Here is a 27,874-nt window from a genome sequence, read left to right on the forward strand (position 1 = left end):
AACCCTTATTAGTTGCCTGAGTCTTATTTTCAACTCAGATTTATATCATTTACAACATAGAGAAAATGTTTTGGGGAAGGCAGGTTGGTCCTATTAAAGTGTTAAATGCTCAAACCCTTTGACTTAGCAGTGCTACCACTGCAAATTTACCCTATGGATGTAGCCACAAAAATACATTTAAGATGTATGTAGAAAAGATTCACTACAGTTCTGTTTACAACAGCAAATAAAATGCTGGGAACCCCCTAAATAATCTAGCAGCAGCTGGCCAGTAAAATAGAGTACATCTGAGCAGCAGTTATGAAGAATGACCCCATGTGCTGCTTTAGAAAAATCCCGAAGAGACATCACTAAGAAAAAAGAAAGCTAAAAAGCAGACCGTGTATGTTATAATTCCTTTTATGTAAAGATTAAAAGATCTCTATGAGTAATAGGCTGGTATACGTGTGTGTGTGTGTGTGTGTGTGTGTGTGTGTGTGTGTGTGTGTGTTTCCCTAGTAGGATACATAGAAAATGTAAGGAATTAAATTGATGGGGGTGCACTTCTCTGAAGTGCATTGTTTGAATGTTTTCCCCATGTACATTTATTAGTTTGTTTTAGATTACATTTTTAAATGCTATATTTATCTGGGCTATTTATAGTTCCTTCTTTGTACCTCCCTGATAGCTACAGGAAGATATAGATCTGGGAAGATGGTCACCAGATATTGACATCTAAAGAAACAATAAAAGGGCGCCTGGGTGTCTCAGTCGGTTAAGCGTCTGATTCTTGATTTCAGCTCAGGTCGTGATCTCACTGTTCGTGAGTTTGAGCCCCACATCGGGCTCTGCATTGATAGCGTGGAGCCTGCTTGGGATTCTCTCTCCCCTTCTCTCTCTGTACCTCCCCTGCTCGTGCTGTCTCTCTCTCTCTCTCTCAAAATAAGTAGAAATTTTAAAAAAGAAACAAACAAAAACGTGATTGGCAAGAGTCAGAAAACGTGCGCGCGTCTCTGTTTGGAATGGCGCTCCTTTCTTGGAGTCTGCATTCCTTTGTTGTCAGAATGTCCCACATCTTGGTCACATTCTATTTTTGTGCACACTATTTTGTCTTGTATTTCCAACAGCCACAGGTCTGTTCAGTTGCATCCCAGCCCCACTGCTGTTCCATGGGCTGCTGCTCTGAGACCTGCAAGCGGCCAGTGGGAAAACTGCTTCTTGTGAGGTCCGTTCAGTGTCCACTCTTGCTTCCTGACGAGGGACATTTCCTGCAGGCCTTGCACTTCTTCCCAAGATAGGACTGTCAATTTTGCGGATGCCTCTGCCCCTTCCCCTTCCTGACATCTAATCTTAGAAAGATGTATTCTAGAACCTAGAAGCCCCGGACTCAGAGAGCTTCTCCCCTCATGAGCCCGATGTGGTAAATTGAGAGCTTTCCCAGCTGCCGCCTCATTTTGCAACTGTCCCTCTCTGATGAAAAGTTCAGATGGGAGAGACATATTTTGCATTTGCTCTCCTTATGAAATCATTCAATCCCCTGGAAGTGTCTCCTGCAGGAATTAAAGTAAATGGATATTCTGGTTCACCAGAAATTGCTGAAGATTCTAATCCAGCCTCAGCCTACTTCTGTTTGGAATTGGGAAATGGTCACAGATTTTGTAAAAGGCCTCCGGTTTGGGGGTGGGGAGGTGGGGTGGAAAGATTTGGCATCAGGATGGTTTGCATTCTCAACATCTCCTTTGTTCTGGAAGTTTGGGGCACATGCACGTGCAAGTGGTGACAGTGTGTTCCATGTGTCTTGTGTGGCGCTCTCTCAGAGTTAAGCAAATGTTCGTCGCCAAAACACATCTCTGTTCACGATAAAGTGCTCAGGAGTCAGACTGTCTGGGCTTCAACCCCTGCTGGGCCACTTCCTGGACATGACCTTGGACATGTTTATTCACTTATGCTCAGTTTTGGTGATTATCCATAAAATGGAGGATAGTAAAGGTACCTGCTTGAAAGTGCTCTGAGGATTAAATGAAAAACTGGAGGGGTCCTTAGGATAGCGCCTGGTACATAGCAAGTAGTCCACAAACGTAGTTACCATTATTATTATTGCTGCTGTTGTCATTATTGTTTTTACCACCACCAACATCGTTATTCTTAGAGATGAATGTTGGTTCCATGAGTAGATTGCAAGTGCCTAGGCAAAAGCCCAAGCCAAAAACTTCATACCACGTACAAAGGAAGCACCTTTATCTATGGAGCTCCTGCATCAAGAGATGGGCTTCGTTCCATTTTTTTATTGTACTTTACAAACACCTTAAGACAGTTATGTTTCCTTGATTCATTCTGGGTTTGAATTCCGTTTGACACTTTGTAGGCGTGTGACCTCCTCTCTTTATCTCCCTGTACCTCTGTTTTCTCCTCTGTACAATGCAGATGATGATCGTACCTAATGCAGTGGGTGGTTATGAAGGTTAGAAGTGTTAACATATATCAATCAGAACAGTGCCAGGCACATAGTAAGCACTGCTTAAATGTTTGGTAGTACGACTTTATAGATGAGGAAGGACACGTGACCATCCAGAAGTGAAGCCATCGTTCTCCTTAGAGATGAGGGAAGCTTACAACAAAGCTGGTCCAACTTGCTCATTTCACATGTGGGAAATTGGAAGCCTAGGAACAATAGACTCCTCTAAGTCACCCAGGGTTAGGGGTCGAACCTGTACCTGAAGCTGAGTCTCTCGACTCCTAGTTCAGTGCTCACATGGCTTCACAGTGGAAATAACACCGTACTTTGAGAGTGAGGATATGGAAATTACATTCTGTGGATGAATTTAATTATGTTTTTTCTGGCATTTGGGACTTTCTCAGAGTTCTCTATCATTATATCTATATAGAAAGTGCTCAATTCTTTTCTTCACAGTGGACTTATTATATGAGCTTTCTCATTAGAGCTGTGTCAGACCACCCTTCTTTTTGGTTTCCAGAAAGGACACTAAAGGGAGGCACACCTAGCAAAGAATTTGATGTTATTACCATTAAAGCAAAAATATAGCTATATGGTTAAATAATTATTTAAAGAGTAACACTGGGGGCAGACCTTAAAAATAGACTTAAGATAAAATCCATATGGGCTCTAAACTATCTACAAAAGACTTTAAACTAAAACTTTCCTGTGTTGTACATTGGTCTTGGCAGTAATAAGCTAGCTGTGTTAACTGTTCAGTGTAATTAATAACAGTTTTGCATCTAAACTCTATTTAATGTTTCTTAAGAGTTGAGGTGTTAAAGTGTCCTTTCAAAAACCCATAGTGAAGTTTGAACTAATCAATGCTTCTTTCCTACTTAAAAGTCTTTCTCTTTATAATTTCTGTAAAAAGCAGAAGGAAACAGGCAATTCCCTGTGTTACCAATAGATGGCAAGTTCAAGGCCAAATAATCAGTGGAATAAAAGATAATTACATAAATGGAAATGCTGGTCCAAACTAAGCAATGGGAATGAAATGGAGTTGTAGAATTTTCTGTTTGACGTGTTGATGTTGTGGGACGAATGGGTGCACGACTGAGCAAAATGGTGTGATTATAGGAAATGCAGTTCACTTGTCCTTTTGACCAAGACTTTGAGCTGCCTCTGGATTCTGCTCCTTAGTTTTGTGGGATCAGAACATCGCAAAGCAACTTGGCTTTCACTCGTCTACCTAAATCCGAGTGCCAGGTTACTCATTTTACAGCTGATGGACATTGCAGGGAGCTTAATAAATATTAGCCCTCCATTCACCTAACTACTTGGGAAGCCTGAATATATAATCAGAATCATGATTAGTGACCTTCAAGTCAGAGCCAGAAGAGACAGTTTTGATATCTGGTGGCACTGGGATCAGATACCCGATCTCTAGTAGGGATGTGTCCACTAAGCAAACTCAGCATTCAAGTTAGCTGGACGGGCAGTTGGACAAAGCTGAGCAGGTACCTCCTTGATTGTTTTATACGTAATCACTGGGGTTCTCAGTTTTCAGACCGACCTGCTTCTCCTTCCTCAGATATATAAATAGCATTGGTTCTGCAGCAGCATTAAACAGGTAATTATAATTCAGCCACGACTGAGATGACAGTCTGATTCCTTAATAGAAAAAGCTCATAGGGCCCCCCATTTGCAAGTTGATTTTCCATAATTTAATTCTCACAATTACTTTACTACTCAGTGTAACCCATATAAAAACTGGCACCCTGGTGATTCTGTTTCAGCAGGAAAGCACATTCAAAGAAGCACAGTGTGGAAGGAAAAGTCCAGTATCCTTACCAGAATCTTTGGGAGTGCATCCAAAAGGATCATTTTATTTTTAAAAAAAAATTTTTTTTAACGTTTATTTATTTTTGAGACAGAGAGAGACAGAGCATGAACAGGGGAGGGTAAGAGAGAGGGAGACACAGAATCTGAAACAGGCTCCAGGCTCTGAGCTGTCAGCACAGAGCCCGACGCGGGGCTCGAACCCACGGACCGCGAGATCATGACCTGAGCCGAAGTCGGACGCTTAACCGACTGAGCCACCCAGGTGCCCCCAAAAGGATCATTTTATAAGCCACAATAAAATACATCAGGATTCTCTCTTCCTGATCTTCTGATCTTAACATCTCAGCCCCCTTTCTTTTTAAATGGATGAACTTCAAGCTCTTTGAGTTCCTTTTTCTTCACTCCTTCTCTCCTTTTCTCAATCTTGTGATTTCCCCCCATCAGCCATATCCCCTGTTCCCTTTCCAAGTGCAAGCTACTTAAAACAGTGTCGGTCTGCAGTTCAGCACTCTGCCCTCTCTCTGATTCTGCACTGCAAAGCCTATGAACCAGCTGGGCCAAAGTCACTGAAAAGCCTATTGGGCTCAGAGGAGGAGCGCACAGTTCCCTTTAGCTCATGATGGTAGACGTCAAAGCAACATTCTCTACCCAGCAATAGCTGGAGGAAAGATTGCCACATTTAAATTTTAATATATTTTCTTTTTTTCCCCTTTCCAGAATCTTTTTCTAAATTCTGGCATATCTTGAAGGCAATAGTGCTCTGTGTAAGTAGGTCTTCTGGTTCCGTCCTGCACATGCTCCCTGGGGCTCTAAGTATCAGCCCAAGTCAAAGTGGGCCTCAGCAAAGGAAAGAAAACTCTGTATCTGTTTCTTACTGCCTTTCCTCCCCAGCCTCTTCCCCTCTCTCACTGTTTCTCACAGACTCCTCTGGGACTCCTTCCCCACCCATCAGCTTTCATCTCCCAATGCCTGGCTTGCAGCACAGGCAGAGGAGAGAAGAGGGAGTCTGCCTCTAGGTGCACAAGGGTGGACATAGGCTTCCTGATGACATCTCATGCTTTTTAGCCACACCTTTGAACAGACTGTGCTCCATTCCATGGGTGCTCCTTACTGTACTAAGAGTCTGCAGTTTCATAATGTTGCAATGCTTCCAGAAAATACTTGCCAAGAAAATATATAATTTACAGAAAGACAATGAAAGGGATTTGCGAGGCCTCCCAGATAGTAGAGGGATCTGGAAACCTTCCTAATGGTTTGAGATCACTTCATTCCAGATGTCTCTTGAGGCGCATTCCCCCTGAATGGTTTGCTACTGGCAGCTCATTATGCTTTCCCTGGAATTTCCCCTTACCCTAGCTTTTCTCCCCAGAATGGGCTTTCCATGGTTCTTGCCCAGAGTTAGCTTTTTCAACTCCTTTTTTATATGCATGGCAATAATGGTCTATTCCATATGGGCTAATGTCTCCAACAGAAAGACGCTCCTGGTTCTGTTGATTGATTGCTAATGTGTTTTCAGTGGACATTGCAGGGAGCTTAATAAGTATTAGCTCTGCCATTACTGCCATTGAAGTCATGAGTGCAAATTCATAATGCATTTGAGTGAGGGATTTGTACAAACCGAACATGATCAGAGGGGAGCAAGTATCTCATTCCATGCCTTCATCATGTGGTGCTCTAGGCTTTGGAGATGCCTCAGCCAAGATTTTTGTCCTCAAAGAGCACATAGTTTGGTAAAGAGGAAAGATGTGTAGAAGTTTAAATGTTTAAGTGCTAAAGCACTCAAGGACCCACGGCAAATAAAGGGAGCAGAGAAGGAGGGAGTGATGAATTCTACTTGGAGGGAGCAGAAAAGGCTTCTGTATTTGTCACTACTCTCTGAGTCGCGAGTGACAGAAGCACAACTCAAACTAGCTTAAGCAAAATGGAGAAAATTAGTGCACATAATTTAGCAAGCCCAGAGGTGGTTCTCGCTTTGTGCAAACTAGACCTGGGACCAAAGAGTGTCATTAGGATCCTTCTTTCTCTGTCTTTCAGCTCTGCTTCTCTCTGCATGTTTGACCTTTCTCCAGCATGGATGCATTTCTTCCATGTGGCTTGGGAAAATTGCCACTCAGATGTACATCATCCAGCTTGACCTTAGTGGAAAAAGAGCTTTTCTCTCCCAGTATTCATGTGTCTCTCCCTAGAAGTATTTCTTATTGGTCTTACTTGGGTCATTTAGCAGCCCTTGGACCACTCGCTGTTGCAATGAGATAAGGTAGTATGATTAGCCATACCCACCAGCTCCATTTACAGTGAGGGTGGGTGGCTTCTCCAAAGGAAAGACTAGGCAGATGGCACTCTATCTTCATTGATATTTAAGCTGTACTGTCAAAGAGAAATATGTATATAGATAGATAGATAGATAGATAGATATAGATATAGATATAGGTATAGGTATAGATATAGGTATAGATACAGATAGCCAAATGAAGCAGTGAGGGAAAACTTACTATTTGCACTGCAGGCAATGGGAGGCATTCTGGGATTTTTAAGCAAGGGATGGAGATAGACTTCGATTTTAGAGTATCACTCTGGAAGCAATGCAGAGGGGGACTTGCTCAGAGCCACGACTCAGGGTCAAGGAGGCTAGTGAGGACACCCCTGCAGCAATCCAGATGGAAATTGGGTGTAACAGTTAAGTGCTGTAGAGTGCTAAATACACTAATGTAGAATATTCTACATGTGCAGATGGTGAGATAAAGGAAGTAATAAGGTAGTAATAAAGGTTGTAGTAGGGAAGCAAAAAGATACGGAAAATGGTAAGCAGAATCAACAGGACTTGGTCTCTCAAGAAAGTGAAGTGTCTAGGATAGCTGCAGTTTCTGCCTTGAGTAACGTCATTTGCTGAGATGGAGAATGCAGAAAGAACAGATGTGAGCCTAGGGGAGGAGGGATGGCCGAGATGATGCCGGTAAGCGCTGAGTTTGAGGGACTGGATATGAACAATTGGCAGTTGGATATGGGAATTTGGAGCTCCGAAGAGAGATCTAGGCTGAAATGAGCAAGTTATCAACGCACAGGTTGTATAGTTGATGAGACTAAAGGGAATCATGTAGTCTAAATGTCTGGAGTGAGAAGAGGGCCCAAGAGTTAGTGGTTTTGCTTTGATAAAGGAAGAAGTCTAGAAAGCAGCAGGCTAGCAGGCAAGGAGCGCAGCTCAGACCTCAGCAGTCCCAGCAGGCAGCGAGTGCCTAGGACCCAATGGTGCCCTACCCGAACTTGCCAGACTTTGGCTCATAACTAATTCCATACAGAGGCTGGCTGCACATCTTACCTCTTTTGTTGGGTTAAGAGTGACTTTAGGACCTAACCCCATCACCGTGGAGGGGGATTCGACTAATCAAAGAATCCTGTTACAGCCATGGATGTACAAAGGGTCCTTATGATGAGGCCAAGCCCGAGTCTTTAGCAGACAGAACGCAGATATGAACATGCTGATGCTGGTGCCTGGTTTATATTATATATTAACAACTGTTTGCTTTTGAGCTTCAACCCAGTAAAGGGTTTCCTCAAGGAATATATGAATATGGCACAAATGGGAAAGTGTTGCTTTCCCACTGTTGCCAGTTCCCACACCAGCTTGCTTTGGTCCGCATGGCTGAAAGCTAAGACACTGCCTTGCCTGCCCCCCAAGATCCTGTTAGTTCTGAGTCTCATCAGTTTTGGTTCCTGTATTTGTCCTTTTCTTTTCATTCAGATTGGAGCAGCTTTAAGCCAGGGTGGGCTTAAGTTTACCCATCCCCACCCATACACCCCACTGCAGGGTGAATGTACCATCCTCCTAAGACATTTGGTGATTTTTTTTCATCCAGAGGTTAGCAAACTATGACTGGCAGATTCAATCTGGCCTCCCACCTCTGTTTGTAAATGAAGGTTTATTAGAACACAGCCACGCTCATTTATTTATATATTGGCTTATGTCACTTTTGCACTGCAATGGCAGCTTTGAGTAGTTGCAACAGAGATTGTATGTTCCACAAAACCTAAAATATTTGCTGTCTGGACCTTTATAGAAAAAGTATCCCGACCCCTGTTAATCCATCCTATACACTGGTGCCAGATTAGTGTTCCTAAAATGCCTTTCACCATGTCACTTTCTTGCTTAGAACCCTACAATATTATATTGTCTGTGGAATGAAATCCAAACTTCTTGGCCTGACATTCAAGGCCCTCAATGGTCTAGTCCTAGCCAATCTTTTGAATCATTAATCTCTATTCCAAAGAGCAAGCTCTACACTTCAATTAGATTTCCCTCTTCATTGTCCCTGGAATATGCAGTATATTTCTACCCTTATTCACACAATTCTCTTTGCCTGGAATGTGCTGCCCATTTGTATCTACCTAATTCCCCCCCCCCCCCATTCTAAGTGAACTAACTGAAAACCTGCATCTTTCATGATCATATCTGTTCACAGGGACCACCGATGAGTCTACAGCTTGAACATGTAGAGGTTCACTGCCTGTACCCTCTGGTGATATTTTCTCTATTCAAGGCATAGTTCACTAATCCAGTGGTGGGAAACTCTGGAGTGAGGATTTTCTATGTGAACAAAGGCACAGAGGTGGGAAAGCCTAGGTTTGCAAATGACCAGATGTGTAATTAGAACCCTGATTTAGTCCAGTCAGGTTTCTATAACAACATACCATAGACTGGGTGCCTTATACACATTAGGAATTTGTTTCTCATAGCTCTGGAGGCTGGGAAGTCCAAGATCAAGGCACTGGAAAATTCAGTGTCTGGTGGGGGCCTGCTTCCTGGTTCATAGACCATTATCTTTTCGCTGTGTCCTCACATGGTACAAGGGGCAAAAGAGCTCTCGGGTTTTTCATGTAAGGGCACTAATCCCATTCGTGAGGGCTCCACTCTCATGACCTAGTTGCCTCCGAAAGGTCCCTACCTCCTAACACCATTACTTTGAAGATTAGGTTCCAACATATGAATTTTGGGGGAGGGCGCAAATGTCCAGTCTCTAATGAATACATAGCACTCAGTTCCCATTGATGGAAGCATTGTGTCATCAGCGTCTTGTGTCCATGACGCACTATCTCTTGGTGCTGGACTTAAATTTGGGCAACTATGTATCTTGATTGCCGGTGGGAATGAATGATAAAGCACAGTAAACCTGCCCCGGAGGAATCCTAGGATATAGAGATAGTGACTGGTTCGGAAAGTCCTTGTCTTATCACGTGGTACCTCTGAGATACTGGATAAGTGTGCTCTTCTCATTAGGCCTCACTTTCCCCATCTACGGTCACATATTATACATATTTACACACACTCTGGAATGAAGCAGCATCAATAACACAGCGCTGATCAGAGTTCTTCGTAAATGGTGAGTTCCTAAAATATCCTCGGGCCTCACTTTGGCAGGAGGGTTATGTCCCTGACTTGGATATCATGTCTCCCAGTGGCTTGAGATGATAAACTAACGTTTCTTAAAAGTCTGTGCATTGCACAGAAGAATTTGGTTATAACACTAATTATTGCTATGTTGACTTGAATAGCTGTGGTGCAGGCACATCCCCAGAAACATAGCAACTACGGAAAATAAAGGCTTCCGTTAACACAGAGCCCAGCAGCCAGCCTTCCACATTATTGTCCTCTCCAGGAATTGGCTGTCGTATTGTAGAATGCCACTATGTCTGTCTAGCACGTTTCCCCCTGCATATGAGAGTAAAGGGAAATAAGCCAGTGCAGTAAATGTCTCAGCAAACCTTCCCAGTGTGCACTTTGGAAACAAAATGTGGAGCAAGTAAGCTATCATTAAAGGCAGGCCTTTTTATTCTTAAATTAGTCACATTTATATGATGTTTATTGTCTGCATTTGAGAAGTAGGGAGAAGAAAAGTATTACGTGTGCATTCCAGTGGGAAGGTTATGCTCCGAATACAGGAGAATTACATCCCTTTAAAACCAGCCTCTAGGCATTACGTACAAGTATACATGTGGCAACAATTATAATAATAAATAGCATTTATTGAGCATTTACTATGTGCCAGGCTATTGTTCCAAGTCCTTTACACGTATCGTCTCATTTCATCCCTGCCGCAGCCATAAGGTTTAGGACAAATTATGATCTCCTCTGTATGTGAGAGGAGGCTCGGACCCAGGGAAGTGAAAGAACTTGCCAGAGGTCACACAGGTAGCAGATGGCAGAGCTGGGAGTCCGATCCAGGCAGACCAACTTCAAATTTCATATTTACCGTAACCTCAGTGAGCCCCACCCACATGCAATGCTCCCCCCAAGACTAGTTTAAGCAAAGACCGCCCATCAATTTGCATTGTTTGTGATGTCCAGTGGGATGATTTGTCCTAGGAAATTGGAAATTATGTTGGATTATTTGTGTATATGATTTCCATAGAAGGAAGCTAACCCTACAGTTCCCCACTGTTACATGCTATCATATTTGCAGTTTATAACATCCTCTGTCTTTTCGGTTGAGACATTTTTATTCTTTGTCTCCAAATTAACACTGCATAGAACATGACTCTGTGAGTGTGTGTGTATGTGTGAGTGTGTAGAAACCGCCTTTTCTTCTGGATTAAATTGCTGCAGCCTGGCTGACTGAGGAGACTCTCCCACTCGCCGAGCCCACAGCAGACATGTTAGGAGAAAGCGGCTGGAGGCGGAGGGGCAGGTGACACTGTGCGTGTGCCCAGCATCTCTGGAAGTGTCTATACACATGTGTGCTGCTGCTGCTGCTGCTGCTGCTGCTTCCGGCCTTAAAATTCCTGGAGCCAACACCCACCTACTCTTACAGCCTCTCTCTCTCTCTTTTATTTTCAAGGAAAAAAGAAAGAGGCAGACTGAAATAGAAGGCAAGCGACAAGAGCTTGACGAGCAGATACTTCTGCTGCAGCATTCCAAGGTAAGAGGCTGATCCCACGAACCTGTTCCATTATTAGACATGCAGATCACACCCCAGAGAGCCGGGCAGAGGCTGCCCTGGCGTGAAGGCTTTGCCGCTGACTGCACGAGTTTTTTTTCATTCAGTCAGGAAACCATCTCTTGGCTTTTCTTGTGAATTTCTCAAACCCAGGGCATTGTTACAGCATTCCAGTGTCTGTGAGCCTGATGAGATTATAGTGTGCATGTGGACGGGTTTGGGGGCTGGTGTGTGCATGTGAAATGCGCTGGTTATATATAGAAATTGGATGAGAATTTCCACATGGTGGGTGAGGCAGTGTTCCGGGGCTGCGTCTCAGTGCATTAGGTCCTGTGTGTGTGTGTGTGTGTGTGTGTGTGTGTGTGCGTGTGTGTTCAGAGGTTCCCGAGGATACGTTGAACATCATGTTCTTGGACACATTAAACATATTAATATTTTCTTTCTTGATATGGAGAGAAGGAGAGGAAAGCACTGCGATCTGATAAAAGAGCAACGCTGTGTGTTTCGGATGATTCATTCATTTTATTTCTACTTTAACAATTTTGGAAGTGTTCTCTTAGAATGGGCAGTGGGTCAAAAGATGGCATTGCAATGATTTGACTTGGTTGGGTCTCCATCGCACCGGAGAAGAGAGAGGCGGGGGTTATTTATTTATTTTTCTTTAAAACGTATTGCACTTAAGCATCATAATTGAGTACAGCGTACGAGAAAGCTCTGTCACTGACACAAGAACTCCACGGGCTGTGGAATGCTGCTTTCTGCAGGCTTGCAGAATACTGTGAACACATTCCAGGGGCCAGCTGGAAGTTTCTGCATGCCTTCTCCTGCTCTGGGCTTTTTTTAGGGAAGTCCTTCTCCTGCTCACTCGAGTTGCCGTGACATTCATGTGCAGATGTGCATTGCTCAGGGGGCTGGTTGGGAAGGTTGGGGCTGACTCTTCAGGGTGATGCCAGGTATAGCTAATTTTGATTCTTTTAAACACGATGGGTCCTTGTGGTTGTATTTTCCATTCTTCTCTAGATTAGGGTTGTGCTAAATGAATCCTCGAGATGAGAATTATCAGCAAGCTGATTTCAAATAGCAGCATGACCTAAATCTGCTTAGCATATTTATCAGTTTACTATCAACTTTAACCAGAGAGATGTGTTTAAAAGGAAGAAAAGCAGCGTGATGCTGAGAATATTGCCCACTTCTCTTTACTCATTGTGTAAATCTGTTTATGGACCTTTCTTTGTAGAAGCTTACAGTATAACCCACATGCTGTTACTCTTTCCTTAAACCATCCCTGAGCAAGCATTGAGGGCTGAAGTTAGTATTTTCTTCTTACAGAGAGGGGGACTTAAAAGCACTTAATAGAACCGAGTGGATTTTTCAAGGTCAGTCTGGACAGAGCTGGGACTCTGGCTCACAGTGCAGTCGACTCACTCTGTACAAGAGACCAAAATGTACCAGAAGCTCAGTGAATTCTTGGTTAAAGGTAGATTTTTTATGTCTTTGACCAGACAGCCCCTCTCCTCTTTAAGCTCAGTGTGGTTCTTTGCTTTTGCATTCCTTGAATCAAAAGTCAGGCAATAAATATATCAAATCAGGTGTTTTGGGTTTTTTTTTTTTATCCCACTTCTTATCAGATACTTCTTATAAGATGTCAAGGACTCATTCATTGCTGATTTCCAGCACAGTATCCATCCATCCATCCATCCATCCATCCTTCCATCTATCCAACAACAGAAATAACAGTAAAAAGGACTTAGTATTGCATGTGGAATCAGTGAGATTCCTTCAGAGACTTGGAAACAAGGGGATCAGATATTTCTTTACAGTCATGTTGGTAAAGTTCTCACATAGTTGATGAAATTGGCTATCTAAGGGAACACCCAGCACTTTTACCTAGGTGATCTTCCTGTAACCTGGGGAGAAATGACTGAAAGTGATGGCAATTTAGTAAGTGGAGACCAATGCACTGTCATTTTCTCCCTGGGGAAAGGCCATGTAAACAGTGGGGGTGGATAACTAGCCTTGAACAATGGGGCAAAAAAAGACTCACGGGTCCCAAAGGTGGTTTAAGAAAGACTCCAGCTCTGGCAGGTACCAAGTATCTGGTGAGGCGGGGTCTGCAGTAAGGCCAGAAGAATCATCAAGCCTCACCTTGGCTCAGGTGAAACTTCCCTCATGACTCTGCCTCTCTTTGCTCTGAGCCCATCATCCCAAAATAACTGAGTTATTTTGGTGGTGCCTGACTGAGAGATATGATCACTGCAGGCACCAGAAAGGAATATGTTCTACTTTAAATCATTTAGCTGTTGACGGAACCTGATAGTGTGAGTTATCTTCCCTGTGATCATTCAGGTTTGAGCTTGGCAGCCTCACCCCTTGATGGTAGTAGGTTCATTGGGATTATAGCTCCTCTGTGAGCCTCTTGGTAGAGACCCGGCCAGCTTTCTCCTGGCGGCACGGCAGCCTTGTCATACCTTTGCCTATCCTTGATAATAGTCATGATTTTTCTGAGTCCCTAGTACTTCAGACTAGTACTGGTACTTTACATACATCCCCTCAATAATGGCCACAAAGTGTTACTTTCCCTGTCTTACAGGGGAGGAAACAAACTTGTGAGGTCAAGTAATTTGCCCAAGAACATAGAGACTATAAGTGAGGGAACCCCAGTTGAACCCTAGGGTATGTCTTTCTCCAAAACCAAGCCTTCTCTAGGACACTGTTTCCTTCAAGTGAAATGTTCCATTTTGAATAATTTGTCTAGAGAGATGCCAATTATCGTCTCTTTATTACAAATATATTTTCATGGACTCCAGAAAATTGAGAGCATATGGAGACATTATTGGTTATTAGTAGTTCCTTGAAGTACAAAATATTAAGAAATGTGTCAATAATTAATTATTTCACTAATTTATAAAATCTAAGATCCTCCCTAAGGAAAATAATATATGTGCTTGGTACAAAGTTAAATGGAAAAGCATTGGAATCAGATTTCATATTTATGAAGACATAATTCTCATTATCAAATAGTCTTTGGATACTTATTCTCATGCAATGAGGTATGAATTATTTAGATAGATTTATCGGTCTCTTGTCAAGGCAAATAAATAGAATGCAAGACAATAGTTTTGATGCTTATTTGGCTAATATTCTTGGTAATTGCAATATTTAGGGCTATGCAGTGAGTAATGCCACAAAATGGCATATTGTTACTTTATATATGGACAATAAATAAATTCTACAATGCAATGAAAGACCAAAGTGTGGAATGTTGAAATATCCACTACACCTGAGTGATTAAAAAACCTCCAGGTCCTTTGAAGTCCTCACCAAAGGAAACTCAGATTTCTTTTTAGAGGATCTTAGCTATATTTGGTATCTAATATTTGTGATGTAAGAATTTCCAAGAAGTGCTCACATATGGTACCAGTAAGCAATTTTAGTAGCTGAATTATTTTTGCTGATTCTCTTATAAAAGAGAAAGGAATGGACAATCATTGCAAAGGCAAAATTTTAAAGCACAGGAAAATATAAAGAAAAAAACATAACAACTATGTACTTGTCAACCAGATGTAACTCACACAGAGGTATATCCTTCTATGCTTTTTCTCCGATATATTTTTGTAGAGTAAGGTATGTGACCCTTGATAACAGGCCTCATGAGCTTGTGAGTAAAATAAAATGGTATTAACATTCAGGTCCAAAATACGTTAACCTTGACCTCTTTTTTGATTTTGGTAGATGGGCTGTTTTAAATTCTCATAAAAACTTTGTCATTTTTATGAAATCACATCTTAAATTCTTTTGCTTTGTCATATCTGACTTTTATATTGTCCTTGCAAAGAACATCTCCATCTCAAACACTTACCTGTGATGTTTCTTATCCTTCCAATAGTTTTAACCCATCTAGAATTTTTTTTCCATAGGAAATAAGATAGGAATAACTTTACTTTTTACTGATGGTGAGCCTCAACATGATTTATTGATTAATTCATCCTTTTTCTCACTGACTTAAATGTCTTCTTTATCATAGACATATTTCTCTCTTATGTTCAAGTCTACCATTTGCAGATTCTTTTAATTCCATGAATCTGCCACCCCTGTGCCGATTCCATCCTCATTTAATCCCTCTAGCTTTTTAATATATAATATGTATTAATAATATGTCATAAGGCAAGAGCCATCATTATTCTTCCTTTGAAGAATTGTCTTGGCTTTTTATTCCATGGAAACAATTATTTATTTTTATTGTTATTATTGTGTGACTTGCGATAATGTGAGTTTAAAAAACAAATCAACTATTATATTATACCAGACAGACTAAATTTAATATTCCTTTTTGTCTCTTGGTCGAATTACCAGAGATTTGTCTATTTTATTGGTCAGTCCAAGGCCCCAGCAAGAGTAGGCACACAGTATGTATTGCCACATGAATCCCTTTGGAACTGTCACATTTATAAAGGTTTGTATGACAGAGTCAGCACTGTCAGAATCAAATTGCTAATATCATATCTTCAATATATAAGCTGCCTTTGAATTATTTATTTATGAGCAGGGAACCCTGACTAGAGGTTTTTTTTTTCTAATCCAAGCTATGAAAATTGTCATTATATTTTAAAAACTACAGCCTTTTCTTTCAAGAAGATTGAATGAAAAAAAAAATCAAAGACTAAATTGTGACCCTGCGAGATATTTATTATAAACCCACCAAGGTCATTTGCTGCATAGCCTGAAGGTACCAGGAGCCTTGCTGCAAAGATGTTATAGTGTCTCTCGCTATTGTGAACCTTTAGCACTAATTTTAGACTTTTCTTGGTTATTAGTGTGTATGACAGGCCAGTTTAAATTTTAAAATCTTGACTAGGCAGGCAGGGCACACAGTGTAAAGGAACTCTACATCGCATCCTTTTCCCCAGCATGTCCCCATCTCCACTGGCCCTATGAACAGATTGAGTACAAGTTAGAACTGGGTTTCCTCTAGGAAGTCTTGGGTTGGCTTCTGTGTGGACTGAATCATGTAACAAAAGCTCAATACCAAACCAAGATCTTCCCAGGAGTCAATGGGGAAGAAGGGAAGTGTCCCGGGGAAGGAGAAGGAGAACAGAGAGGGGACACAGATGATCAAAAACACAACACAGCTGTCACCCCACGTTGTGTTTAAGCCATTTTCTATTAGGTGGGATTTCACCAGATTCCCAACAGCATCTGCCAACACAGCCAGTGTCAGTGTGACCCAGATGACAGGTGAATGTGAGATTTGGAATAAAAAGTAAACTCATAAAAGTGTAAAAAGAAATCACAGGTAAATATTTTCAAAGCCCTAGAATGAGGAAGCCTTATCTAATTATAAGCCAGAATTATAAAGTAAAAATATGGGTAGATATGACTTTATAAAAATTACAGTTAGAGGGCCACCTGGGTGGCTCAGTCGGTTAAGTGTCTGACTTCAGCTCAGGTCATGATCTCACGGTTTGTGGGTCGAGCCCTGTGTTGGGCTCCGTGCTGACAGCTCAGTGCCTGGAGCATGCTTCAGATTCTATATCTCCCTCTCTCTCTGCCCTTCCTCTGTTCGTGCTTTGTCTCAATCTCTCTCTCTCTTTCTCTCTCAAAAAAATAAATAAGCATTAAAAAAATTAAAAATAAATAAATAAGCATTTAAAAAAATGGGGCGCCTGGGTGGCTTAGTCACTTAAGTCACTGACTTCAGCTCAGGTAATGATCTTGTGGTCCATGGGTTCGAGCCCCATGTTGGGCTCTGTGCTGACAGCTCAGAGCCTGGAGCCTGCTTCTGATTCTGGGTCTCCCTCTCTATGCTCCTCCCCTGCTCGTGCTCTCTCTCTCAAAAATAAAAAAAAAAATTTTTTTTTAAATAATTAAAAATAAATAAATAAATAAACACACAAACACTTAAAAAATTTACAGTTAGGAAAAAAATTGGAGACTGATTAGTCTCAATTCATTTCCCACTGCCCATCTGGCCCCCCACCACCACCCAGTGATCACCCAGACATTCCTCAGTGCTTTCCTGTATCACCTTGAAAAATTGTGTCATCTCAGGTATCTTATCTGTAGATTTAAAAAGTTTGATTAATCATGTTGTATCCTTTAAATATTTCCAACTTCATTTGTCAATTGTACCTCAGTAAAGCTGGGGGAAAAGGTTTGATTAAATGATCTCTAAGGTCTTCTTTAGCCTTAATAGTCTAAGATTTTATATTTGCTAAAATACAGTGCTTGTGCATGGTTTTTTAATAATTCATTCACTCAACAAGTATTTATCATCCTCAACTATAGCCTTGTGCATCAGCCACTGTGGATGAATAGAGGATACAGCACCTAATTGTGGGAAGTCAGGGGTGAGTGGGAGAGGAGCCCACTGTCAGAGACCCTGGAGAGGGATCATCTGAGTAAGGGGGAGGTCAGCGGTGCCTGAAGGTTTTGTAAATCCTATGTGAGAAAAAGAGCGTTCCTGGGCATCTTGGACAGAGTGCACCATTTGGCTTCAAGTCTCAGAGCCGTGTCTTACTAAATGTGTGCCCAGGAGTTAGTTACTTAATGTTAGCACCTACCTTATGGGGTTTTTGTGAGAGTTTAATGAATTTATAGGTGAAGGATTTAAAACAGCAAGAGTTCTATAAGGATCATCATCATCATCATCATCATCATCACTCAGTACCATTGCTTCAAATATCACATATGTACCAATGACTCCCAAATTGATGTCTCCAGTCCCGATGGCCCCTGAACTCCAGGCTCTTGTATTCAGCTGTTTTCCTGACATATCCACTTAGATGGGTTTGCTTCCATTTTAAGCTTCTCAAGCATCATATGCCCTAAATGGAAGTTTTGGTTTTCTGCTCCTCTTGCACTTGTTCTTCCTCTAATCTCTCCAAATCCCCGGATGATGATACCACCATTACCACCATCCACCCTTTTGCTCAAACCAAATATCTATGTCACCTTTAATCCCACCCTTTCCCTCAACCCCCATGTCCAATCTGTCGGCAAGTCATGTTGACTCTACCTCTGAGATACACCTCATGCCTTCTGTAGCTTCTGCTGCTCCTCTGTTTGAAGCTAACATGCTCTGTTACCTGATGATGTAATAGAATCCAATCAGTTATACTTTGTAATCCTGTCCCTCTGAATCTGTTTTCTTCCTACAGTACTTAGGACAAATGCCAAATTCCTTAGCAAATCTGCAGTTCTCTACCTAATCTGGCCCCTTCCTTCCTCTTCATCTTCAGCTTGTTCTACCTTCCCTTCCCCACCCCCTACTCACTATGGTCCAGCCACTTGGGCGATCTTTCTGGTCCACAAACATGCTAAACTCTGTCCCATATCTGGGCTGTTACATTTGTCAGTCTCTCCACCTGAAATGCCCTTCCTTGGATCTCAGATCTCAGCTCAAATGTTCAAGTACTCACAGAGACTTCTCCCACCTAAAGTGTCCTCCATCGGTCCCTGTTTCTCACATTGTCCTACCTACTTCCTGCGATGCTGGTATCACAGTCTGAAATGGTCTTGCACCCTTGTTTATTGAGACAAAGGCTCAGCGATGTTGGGGACTTGCCTGTCTTCCAGGCAGTGTCTTCAGGAGCCGACAGAGTGCCTGGCATGTAGGGAATGGATGAGGACACCACTGCTCCTGAGATGGGGATGCAGGAGGAGAGACAGCCTGTGGGAGGACGAAGAGCTCCTCTTCGGATCAGTGTTTGGCTAGCCAGTGGCGAAGCTTACGCATTCTCCAGACATCTGGATAGTCACAGGTTCTCGTGAAGGGTGACTCAAACCAAGGTCCTTGGACCAGCAGCGTCAATGACAGCATCACGTGGGAGCCTGTTAAAATTCAAATTCCCAGACCCTATCTTGAACTTTGAGAATCAACATCGCCGGGAATGGGGTTCTGTGCAAGCTCTCCTGGTGAGCCCTACGCATACTGCAGCATGCGAGGCTCTGTTCTCCTTTTGTTTTCTGAAGCTGGACAGATGTGTGGAGGAAGAGCCAGATGAACCTCAGCGTCTCCTCCATCCTTCCCTCCAAGGAGCCCCTGTCAAGACTCTGTTTGCCCACTGCCAGCTCTCTGCCTGCCCTTTCCTTGTCTTGACTTTTCATCGTTACATCCACTTGACAAAAGTGAAGTGTTGACCGTTCTTACCACCTGTAAACTATGGTATCTGTTTTTGGTATATGCTCTTTGAACATAAGAAAGAAAAGTTTTTATTTTTAGTTTTCACTTCTGCTGTACTCTGTCACTTACTTCTGAAACACTCAGGCAGCCAGTAAAGGCCAGAACACTACAGGGAAACCAGTGCTTCCAATGGGCATGTGTGATCAGAATGGACAAGTACATTGTGTCCCAAGGCTATAACACAGCCGACCCTCAGAGACAACAGGAGGGGATCTGGTGTAGGTTAAGGGAATCTTTGGTGGTAAATGTATTTGAATTGGTGGTTTCCCAGCATTACCACTTTGGGTCCAAGTGAAAAAAATCAACTCTGCTTTTTTGTTTATTTGTTTGTTTCTAAAACATCAAAACACTTTTGTGAAACAGACTTCTCCGAGACCCACTGTCCTGTTGTTATTGTCTCTCTTCTTGGCTCCAGCTGTTGGGGATGTTTTGGTGACCTCATTGGCTTATCCAAAGAAGAGACAGATCCGAGGGCATATATGCTTTCGGTGTTCATGGTCACCAGGCTGCTCTTTCCAGAGGTGCTGACAGATGGCTAAGGCTAAATCAGCCAGAAATGAGGAGTTAGACACTTTCTTGGTGGCAGGAGGCACAGTGTGCAGAAGAGCAGAGAGAACATTCCCAGGAGCAGCCAGTGTCATGTTCCAAGAAGCCCTAGCTGTGTAACATCCCTGTTAGGGTAGAGAAAGCTGGGTCTGTCCATGGTTGCCTTTCCAGAAGGGTCCACACTCTAAGACCAAGGTTGCCAGTAGATCTCTCTCCCAAAATCCTAATAGGGATTTTACCCTCTATAAGTTGAACTAGGTGAGTGTCAAACATTTTCAGCTGAGGGAGCCCAGTGAAAGTGTGATAGCCCCCTCCCAAGGAATTAGCATGATAGAAAAATCAAGATTTTTCCACCTCACCCATTTACTCATTCATTCCCTGGAGCTAGGCTAGGGGCAGCAATGAGATGCAAAAGAGAATGAAGAATTGTCCCAGCCTTTGAGGAGCTGGGAGTCCATAGGAGGAAAGATATAAAAAGAAAGAATTTGAGAACAGTATGAAAGTGTACTGGAATATGCTGTCTGCTAGAGGAGGCAGAGAAGAGAGCCATGCATCCTACCAGCAGTAGTGGAGGAAGGTTCCTCAGGTAGCATTTTACCTGCTCTTTCTCAGATGAGGGGAGAAGAGGCCAGGGGAACAGGATGAACAGCAATAATAAACATTTCTCTAGTACTACATGTGGGTTCAGCACTTTTAGCATATGAATGCATTTAATCCCCATGACAAGCCTGAGATGGGCTCTGTCCTCACATTCACTTTACAGGTGAGGAAACTGAGGTTCGATGAGGGTGAGGAGACTATCTAAGGTCACACAGCTAGTAAGTGGCAGACTGGCTCCAGAATTCAGGCTGTTAACCACTGTTCAGCCCAGCCTCTCACCATAAGTGAGCATGATATCTGGGGAATTTTGAGTAGAGAACAATGCTTTTGAGTTTGTGTTTTTTTTTTCCTATAACCCACTTAGGAAGAGAAACCAGTTTAACCCACTCATCCCCACTTTCCAGTGGAAGAAGCATCTCTGTGATAAAGCTTCAGAGAATGTAGTAGTTGCTAGGGCTGCTGTGACAAACACCACAGACTGGGTGGCTTAAGCCACAGAAATTATTTTCTCACAATTCCGGAAGCTGCAAATCCAACCAAGATCAACGTGTCAGTAGGGCTTGCTTCTTCACGTGCTCTCTGCTTGGCTTGTAGATGGCTATCTTTCTCAGGTGTCTTTACCTGGTCTTCCTTCTGTGCATGTCCTCTTTTTATAAGGATGCCAGTCATATGGGATTAGAGCCCATCCCAATAACCTCATTTAACCTTAAAGACCCTATTTCCAAACATGGTTATGTTATGAGGTCATAGGGGTTAGGACTTCAACATAGGAATTGGTGGGGAAAGGGGGCCATAATTCAGCCCAGAAGAAAGAGCAACCAATGTCAACAAATGATACTGTGAGTTTTTTAATGTTTATTTATTTTGAGAGAGAGAGAGAGAGAGCGCGAGCTAGTGAGTGCACGAGTTGGGTGGGGGAAGAGAGGGGGAGAGAGAGAGGGAGAGGGAGAATCTTAAGCAGGCTCCATGCTGTGAGAGCAGAGCCCAACACAGGGCTCCATCCCATAAACTGTGAGACCATGACCTGAGCTGAAGTCAAGAGTCTGACGCTTAATCGACTGAGCCACCCAGCACCCTGGTACTGTGAACTTTTACACATGATTTTATATTATTAAACAATGCTCTATAAATTTTTAAAGTACTTTTTTAACACTGTCCTTGGTGGTAGTTGTAAATAAATTTGCAGGCACCAGGTTACCAATGATGTTTAGCTGTTTAAGTCTGTGGGGATGAGGGTGGTTCCTGTCTACAATCATTTAGCATATAATCATGAATCACTTGCATATGCACAGACCCATGCCTTCAATGAATGGAAAGCAATAGGTCAAGTGCTATAAATATGCTTCTTTATGCACTGTAAGAGTAATCAAACAGGCCTCCACCAACAAAGATTTATAAATAAAAAGCAAGAATCATTCAGTGAACACCATGGCTGCTTGGACACCATACTGATGTGTTGCTAAAAAAAAGTCCCTTCAGAAGTGTTGGAATTCTAAACATTGAAACTTGCTCCTATACATCCAGCAGGGTCTTCACAGCCCTGTGTGGCTGCTGGATTTCTCAATAGAATGGTGAACCAGAACCGTTACTGAATTCTAACTTACTATTACTAAATGTTGGCAATTTTTGGTAACTCATTTTATAGCTTTATAATAAGTGACTTTTATTGCTTAATCTCAAGAAAAATGAGAGCCTCCGGAATTGTCTTTTGCTAAGAGCTGTAGAAAGCAAACTGAAGTATGAATTCTGTGTCCACAATATTAGAAATATTCCACTCTTTCATTTCTGTAAATCCTATTTAATTGGCTCCAAGCTCTGCATAGCCTGGCTCTTAGCCATCAAAAGGGTTCCCTTTGTTTTACCTTGCTCAGCCTGCCTGACGAGGTCAAACCAGATTCTGATGGAAATGATGCCTGAAGCCAGGGAACTCAGTGCTTATTCTATGCATAATCTATGTTGAGTGGCTTCAAAGCCATTATAGGACCCGGGAAAAACTGGTCACATGCCCTGCTTCTGGCAGACTTGGGGGTGCACCCTTTCAGGCCTCCATTCCCAGGATTGCTGACCTGCCCAGGGGATGCTTGGCCATGATGCCCGGGGTTCAGCCTCTGCACACATCCAATAGCCACCATCTGCCTTCGAGGGACCATGTAATAGAAACCCAAATCAAAAATCTTCTCCACACCTTCCTTGCCTTGCTCTTCGTTTCAGGGAGTTTCCTCATGCCTTTCTTTTGAGCTGTTTCATTTCTCTTCTCAAAGCAGTAATCGCTCCCTCCTGAACTGTTGACCTGAGACTCAAAGCCTTTTTCTTTCACTCCACAATATATTAGTACACTGGTACAAGTGGGGTGCATTATTTTAATACCATTTGGAGACCACTGCTGGGTATGGTTGGGAATCATTAAAAAGCTTATTTCTTTTTTAAGTGTTTATTCATTTGGGGGAGGGGGAGGGGAGAGGGATAGAGAAAAAGAGAGGGAGAGAGAGAATCCCAAGCAGGCTCCCAGCTGTCAGTGCAAAGTGGGATCATGACCTGAGCAGAAATCAAGAGTTAGACGCTCAACCGACAGAGCCACCCAAGAGCCCCCATTAAAGAGTTTCTAAGAAGAGCCATAACATAAATTAACCTTTTTGAAAAAACACCCTAAGATGGACTTGATATTGGGTGATCTTAAGAAATTATATAATGGAATTGTAGTTGCACAGAAAAATGTCCTTATGTTTTAGAGATTAATACTGAAATACTTACGGGTGAAATGTCATGATGTTTGTTATTTCCTTTAAAACGCTTTGGTGATAAATATGGGAAAATGCGGCAAACTGTCTCATTGTAAAGCTAGATGAGGTACAGTGGCATTCATTATTCAGTTTCCTCTGTTAGAAAAACATGTTTTCAAAAACTTTTTATAGTAGAAAATGTAGAAATAAATCCCTCTGGTGGCTCTCTAGGGGTTGGGCCCCAGGGGAGGGAAGTAGGGAGCCAAATTAGTGAGGAGGCAAAGGCAGCAATTCAGGTGAACACAGATGAGGGGCGGAGCTAAAACCGAGGCACCGCCCACACTGAGAAGGCTGTGGACTGAAAGGTACCATCTAGTCTGTTCTCTTCCCTCATTCCCACAGTCCAAAGTGCTTCGGGAAAAATGGCTGCTGCAGGGTATCCCCGCTGGAACTGCGGAAGAGGAGGAAGCCAGGAGGCGGCAGTCTGAAGAGGATGAATTCAGAGTCAAACAACTGGAAGATAACATTCAGAGGTAGGTGGTTCCCAGCCCAGGGCACCTCTCCACCCCCGCTCCCTGCACTGTGGTGTTACAGTGCAGTAACCACTACCCTCCTCTAGGGGGCCTTTCTCAGTGCCAGCCCCCTTTCCCAGAGCTTTGGAATTCTATTCCTAAACAGAATACATTTGTATCCTTTAAACTTTTCCAGATAACCCTGAGTTATTACTCTGGGTACTAATTATTGCGTGGGGAAACTATAGCAGGGGGTTTTGGAATGGAAAGGACAGAGTATAGAAGAGCTGAATGAGGGCACCCCTGTGCTCTAAAATTGCACTTTGTGTTGCCTGCTTGCTCTGCTCAGAGGGTGAGTTGGGTTCCTTTATGGTTGTCAACCAGGTTCTGAACATTTCCATCGGGGAGATAAGTGACCCTCCTGTGGCCAGTGGTTGGACCAAGAACATAGGTTTGCACTGAAAACTGTAGTCACACCAGGTCCCAGGACACCTAGCCAGAGATATGAGACGGGGGTGGAAGGTGGTGATCAGAGATGCCTTGGAACCAAATCTCCCCCTCCATCCCATCCCACCAAACCCTGGCTCAAATATCAACTTCAAGAGCTTCCTCTGTTTCTCCTGAGGTGCAAGCTGTCTTAGAACACAAAGGGTCAGAGCTACCTGGCTACTGGCCTTTATACCGAGGAGTGAATGAGGTCTGTGAGAGTACCTGGGGACTCCAGTAATGTCGCCGGGGAAAACAGACCGGCCGTAAGCCCTGAAGGCCGAGGTCCGTACTTTGCTTGGACCCTAATGTCCCTCAAAGAGGTCTGAGAGCAGCTTAACTAAATTTTGCTTGTGGGGAAACTAGCTAAGAAGAAGCTGTATGTGATGTGCGTGTGTGCATATACATAGACACACATATGTGGGTGGGTGAATATGTGTATATACACAAACAGTTTTTTTTAGAATACACAGAGTAAAGGCTAAACTATTACCAGCCATTTTAGTTAGATAGATCGATATATGTCGTTAGAAGAAGAAAATTTTAGTCCTGAAAATGTGGCATCAAGTTTGTGAGGACAAGTACCTCCAGAATGTACGAAAGGTCTTCTTGTTGGAAGCCCGGAAGGTGGACAGGGGAGGGCCAGGATGGAGTCACTCAGAATCCCAAGCCTCGGGGGTTTCTCTCCTCAGAAGTGGCTCAGCTGGCTGTGTCTTACACAACATGAGGAAGCCAAGGATTATTGAAACTATTGACAATATAATAGGTTGGGGAGGAAAAGGCCACTCGGAGAAATGGTGTAGGAAGTCTCAAAGTGGAGAGTCTACAGTGCTGTCAGCCAGAGGGACAGTGGATACAATGCAGGAGCATCTCTTCGCCGTCGCTCTGGTTATAAGTTCCATCATTTTCCTGCCCCTTTCTTACTGGTTTTACGTCACCACAACAGATAGGTCTGGCGCAAAGCAGACACTCCACAGCTATTCGGTGAATGAAGGTTTGGGACCGGGTACCCCACATATTGGGCAGAGAAAGCCTGGGAGATTAGTCTCCAGTCTAACTTGGCAAAATCCTAGGAGCCAAGTGGCTTGGACACAGTCTGTTCACTACCTCGGATATGAAGGGAGACAGTATACACACCGATGGGCGGAAAATTTTGCTTAAAATCATTTTTTTCAGAAGCCGTGTATCTTTTCTCAGAGTCTGACAGGGTCACTTCATCTTGTAGGTGTTACAGATGGAAGGTGAAAAGGATTTGGAAAATAGGACAAAATTAGTGATATGACCTTTTCTATTTTTCTTAAATGGCATTAGAAAATGTGGTCCTCCCACCAAATTGGCAGTTTCTCTTTGGCTTGCATATGTATTAGATCACTGTTTTGGCCTCATAAGTGGTAACTCTTACCTGTGGGATGAGCCACCAGGTGGAGGGAGAGTCTCAAATCGAGACTGAGTTTTGGCTAAATCGACCATCGGAGTGAAGTGTTAGAGTTAGGGGCTAGTATATTGTTTAGGTGGGCATCACCATATTCAGAAAAATAAGGAAAATCTCTTTTTTTATCTTTTGAGTCACTAGAATAAAGAGCTCACTCAATGTATGCAGGCCATCTCTTGGAGCTCCTTGAGGAGATAGATACCCAATCCAGAAGGAAAGAAATCATAGAAGCCTAAAAGGATGGAGGTGGGCTGCTTAGGCCTTGATTTGTCAGGTTATTTCCTTCTGCCACTTTCATGGCTCTGCTGGGCATTGCATTTGCTGGGGAGTGAGCTGCATTCCCTGGAGCTGCTTTTCTGTAGGAGCAGGCCAGCTGATGGGCATCATTTCCTCCTCAGGGCCCCCGGAGGAAAGAGTGTCTTCCTACCCTGGAAGTCAGTTTCTGCTTCCCCTCATATGCCTTGCAACTTCTCTCCTGGAATGGTTAGCGTCTTTAAGTTCTCGTCTCAAGGGAAGAAGGGAGCCGTCCTGCCTCTTCCCTTAAAGGACCCTCAGCCCCTTAAGCCACTTTCCTTAGTCAGGCATGGCTTAGTTGTCTCTCACAGTCCTAGCCATTTGAACAGCCCCGAAGGCTCATTGGAAGCACAAGCATCCTGCAGCTCTTACAGTCTAAGCGGACGGGGTATCCTGGCTCTGCTTGTTTTGGCTGAGCTCAGCCAAGTGACTCCAAGACATAGGTTGGACGAGTCTACGCTTGTCCCCCCTGCACTAATGAGCTAACCATGACTGCTTCCTTTTATGGCAATGGCAGAGGAGCAAGAGGGCGGAGCAGAAACAGAACTGCCCATAAGCCATTAGCCAAAGCAAGTCATGGCCACCCCAAAACCCAGGGGAGGAGATGGTCAACCTTCAGTGGGAGGAACTTCAGAGTTGTGTGGCAAAGGGCACAGATATAGGGGAGGGTGAAAACGGGGGCTAATAGTTCACTCTAACAGCAGTGTGATTGTTCAATTGAAAACTGCAGGCATTAGAGAAAGTCCAGAAAGGTGAATCCATGAGGAACAAGATGAGCTAAAACAACTTGAGAATTCACAGGGACAGGGAGAAGAGAATGAGAGAAAATAGGAGTGGCTTCGAGATCAAATTTAGAATCTGATCTTTATAGAATAGGAATCCTGGAAATTGGCTACAGATCAAATGTAGCAGAACCACTTAATAGAGGGATTGTAAAAGAAACTTTCTCTGTTTGAGACAGATTATCACTCTTTAGGTCTTTAGATCTGGGTCTGCTTATCTAAGTCACTCCGGAACAGTAAGTTAGATTCTCCTAAAGAGATATGCAAACTGTCTTCAAATGACAAAGTATGTTAGTACAGTTGTGCCTTGAAGGTATTTCAGTCCCTGCTGGTGAACCAGGAGTCGTTTGAAGAACCTGAAGGAACAATAGAGAATAGTAATCAAAGAGCAGGGAGAATGCCTACAAGGAGAGATGAATGGAAATTTGTGTCATTTAGTTTGCAAAAAGAAAAGGTGATGGCAACCTAATTCAGAACTTCAGTGTGTGTAGGATTTAGGCCATGTCTTAATTCTGTATGTATGGGCCATTCTGAATTTGATAAAGACTTCAAATAAAGCATGAGAATTTGCACTTAAACCTGTCTCTTTCCTTAGATATCTTCAAGAAGAACATCGCCATCTTTCCATTTGAGTCTAAAATTCTTTATAGTGCCAGTGATCGATCATACAGCAACCTCCAGGTTTACAGACATGTTTTTTCACCAAAGTGTTATTTGTAAATTGGTGGTTGTTTGGAGCTAAGAGTGTTGTCTGTCTTCCAAGACTGTAATATGTGGTGCTTAGATTTTGAGGGCAGCCCATAAGGAGGGAGGGAGAGATGAAGGAAGGAAGGAAGAAATGGTGGGAGGAAAGAAGGAAGGAAGGGAGGGAGGAAGGAACTAGACTCTTAAATCCTGGGTATTAGAATCACCTGGGAAGCTTTTTAAAAAAATACAGATTCCCAGGCCTTATTCCAGGGAATTTGGATTCAGTGACCCAGCTGAGGAGCCCTGTTTTTTAAAGAGTGCTCCAGATAATCTGTGCAAATCACAGTTCAAGAAAGGTTGCTGTAGGGGCGCCTGGGTGGCTCAGTTGTTTGAGCGTCGGGCTTCAGCTCGGGTCCTGATTTCACAGTTCGTGAGTTCAAGCCCCA

General features: G+C 43.0%; 1 protein-coding gene across 7 annotated transcripts in view; it reads left to right on the forward strand.

Annotated features, from left to right (window-relative positions):
• Window positions 1-27,874, forward strand: part of PALM2AKAP2 (PALM2 and AKAP2 fusion) — a 443,327-nt gene that overhangs the window by 171,517 nt on the left and 243,936 nt on the right. For all 7 annotated transcript variants that reach the window (XM_049635971.1, XM_049635954.1, XM_049635979.1 and 4 more), the window contains 2 exons: window positions 11,089-11,169; window positions 23,638-23,768. In XM_049635971.1, coding sequence (XP_049491928.1) covers window positions 11,089-11,169; window positions 23,638-23,768 — 212 coding nt within the window. The remainder of the gene's footprint in view (window positions 1-11,088; window positions 11,170-23,637; window positions 23,769-27,874) is intronic.

The sequence above is a fragment of the Panthera uncia genome, chromosome D4, assembly GCF_023721935.1.
Source record: "Panthera uncia isolate 11264 chromosome D4, Puncia_PCG_1.0, whole genome shotgun sequence".
Lineage (NCBI taxonomy): Eukaryota > Metazoa > Chordata > Mammalia > Carnivora > Felidae > Panthera > Panthera uncia.